Source organism: Trichinella spiralis (genome assembly GCF_000181795.1).
Source record: "Trichinella spiralis strain ISS 195 chromosome Unknown Scfld5609, whole genome shotgun sequence".
NCBI classification, from domain to species: domain Eukaryota; kingdom Metazoa; phylum Nematoda; class Enoplea; order Trichinellida; family Trichinellidae; genus Trichinella; species Trichinella spiralis.
In genome coordinates, this window is record NW_003532548.1 from 1 (window position 1) to 2,115 (window position 2,115).

A 2,115-nucleotide genomic window follows, 5' to 3' on the forward strand; every position below is an offset into this window, starting at 1 on the left:
GGAAAGAGTTTCTTCCAAGTGTGCAAAAGCCTGAACGGAAGACATGGCAAGGTATGTCGCCAGACTACAGAAGCTTTTCTCAGATTTGAATGATGAACTGGAAAAGACTGACTGGCACTCAATTACCTGATCTGCTGTTAATGAGCAGAATTATGTCAACGCTGCCTCAAGACTACTTTGAGTTTAAAACCGTTGGGAAAGCGTGCCTGTTGGCGAACGCTCTGTTAATTTGTTGATAGAGCGCCTACGGCTAATCGAGATGCGACTCCCTGAAAAGACGACCGACTCATCAGTTGCGTTGACGGTGAAAACAAACACCAAAGAAAATGTCAAAAAGGACAGAAGAAAGTGTTTCAAATGTCATCGTATTGGACACCTCGCCAAAAATTGTACGATGAAGACAGTGAGGAATGCGGGGCAGTCACAGCAGTCGTTTGGTGGCGAGAGTTTCTTCTGTTACCACGCTGAGGACAACAGAAACACCTGTAGAATGTGGCTAGCCGACTCTGGTGCCTCACAGCATATGACACGTAACAAGGAATACTTGTCGGACTTTGTGACATTTCCAAAGCCTGTGAATGTGAAAGTCGGAAACGGCGATGCCATACCTGCCTATGGCCACGGAACTGTAAACTTTAAGGTGTTCATTAAAGGAAAATGGATACTGAACAGGATGGAAGATGTCTGGTATGTGCCCAAGCTAGGATTGAACTTGTTCTCTATTGGAAAAGCCACGGAAAAAGGTTTCAACTTCACTGCAAACGCGGCTGGATGTACCTTTCGCAAAAATGGCTGCGTGAAGCTGTCTGGTGTGCGTAACCTGAATGGGGTTTATGAGCTGCATATGCGAGTCTGCATTCCGGAGAAGCCTGCATACGTACATATGAGTACCGCGAATGCTTCGCTGCAATTGTGGCATGAGAGGCTATGCCATCAAAATAAACGACACGTGCAGCAAGTGCTGAACAACCATGGCATCAAAGTGCATGCCCAAGAGCAGTTCTGCACTGGTTGTGTTTTGGGGAAGCATCATCGTGAAAGCTTTCAGTCACGGAAGTACAGGCCAAGGGCTCCAGGCAAATTGATACACGTTGACCTGTGCGGACCCATGCATGTGACTTCTTTGGGTGGGTCAAAGTACTTCCTCGTTTTCAAAGATGATTTCTCACGTTACCGTCGAGTTTTCTTTTTGAAGAGAAAAGATGATGTGGCTCAGTGCCTTGAAACCTTCCTTAATGAGTCACGCACAGCTGGAAACACAGTGGAGTGCATTTTGAGCGATGGCGGACTTGAGTTTAACAACGCTCATGTAAAGGATATTCTGCAGCGTCGAGGGGTTGCTATGCGTACCGCTATGCCTTATACGCCGGAACAGAATGGAGTGGCAGAGCGTGAGAACAGGATACTGGTTGAGACCGGTAGATCCATGCTCCATTCAAAAGATCTTCCACTTTATCTGTGGGCTGAAGCAGTGAACACAGCTTGTTATGTACTGAACCGAACTGGTCCCACGACCGTGAAAGGGAAATCTCCAATAGAACTGTGGTTCAAACGAGATCCCGTGTCCATTGATCATTTCCACGTTTTTGGAACTGAATGTTTTGTACACGTTCCCAAGCAACGTCGGCGGAAATGGGAAAAGAAATCAGTTGCTGGACGGTTTATGGGATACTGTGATGAGAAGGATGGTTATAGAATCTGGCTGCCAGACATCATTCAGATTGTTCCCAGTCGGGATCTCTTGTTTAAGCCAGAAGAGATCCGTTTGTCATCAAAGATGTCCGTTAAAGCAGATTCGTCTGAGAAGAATGAAGAGGAAGATGATCCTGATGCAGAAGAACTGAGACTGGAATTGAATTCTCAGTGGACATCAAAAGAAGCGGAATGTGAAGTCGAGACAGAAAATGGAGCAAGAGGAAGACGCACTTAGCAGCAAACGGGTCAGAAAGATGCCGAATTATCTTTCTGACTACGTGATAACAGTTCAGACACCACCTCCATCATCATTTCATGAGGCAATGCAATCTGTTGATGCTGCAGATTGGCGAAAGGCCATGGAAGAAGAACTGCATTCCCTCGAGGAGAACTCAGTGTGGACATTAGTAGATCCCCCGT

At 46.3% G+C, this 2,115-nt stretch overlaps 1 protein-coding gene across 1 annotated transcript; it reads left to right on the forward strand.

The window, feature by feature from the left end:
• The first annotated feature begins 259 nt into the window (after window positions 1-259).
• Tsp_13248 (retrovirus-related Pol polyprotein from transposon TNT 1-94) lies at window positions 260-1,930 on the forward strand. The gene has a single exon (XM_003366674.1). The coding sequence runs from the start codon at window positions 260-262 to the stop codon at window positions 1,928-1,930; it is 1,671 nt and encodes a 556-aa protein (XP_003366722.1).
• The last annotated feature ends 185 nt before the right edge of the window (window positions 1,931-2,115 follow it).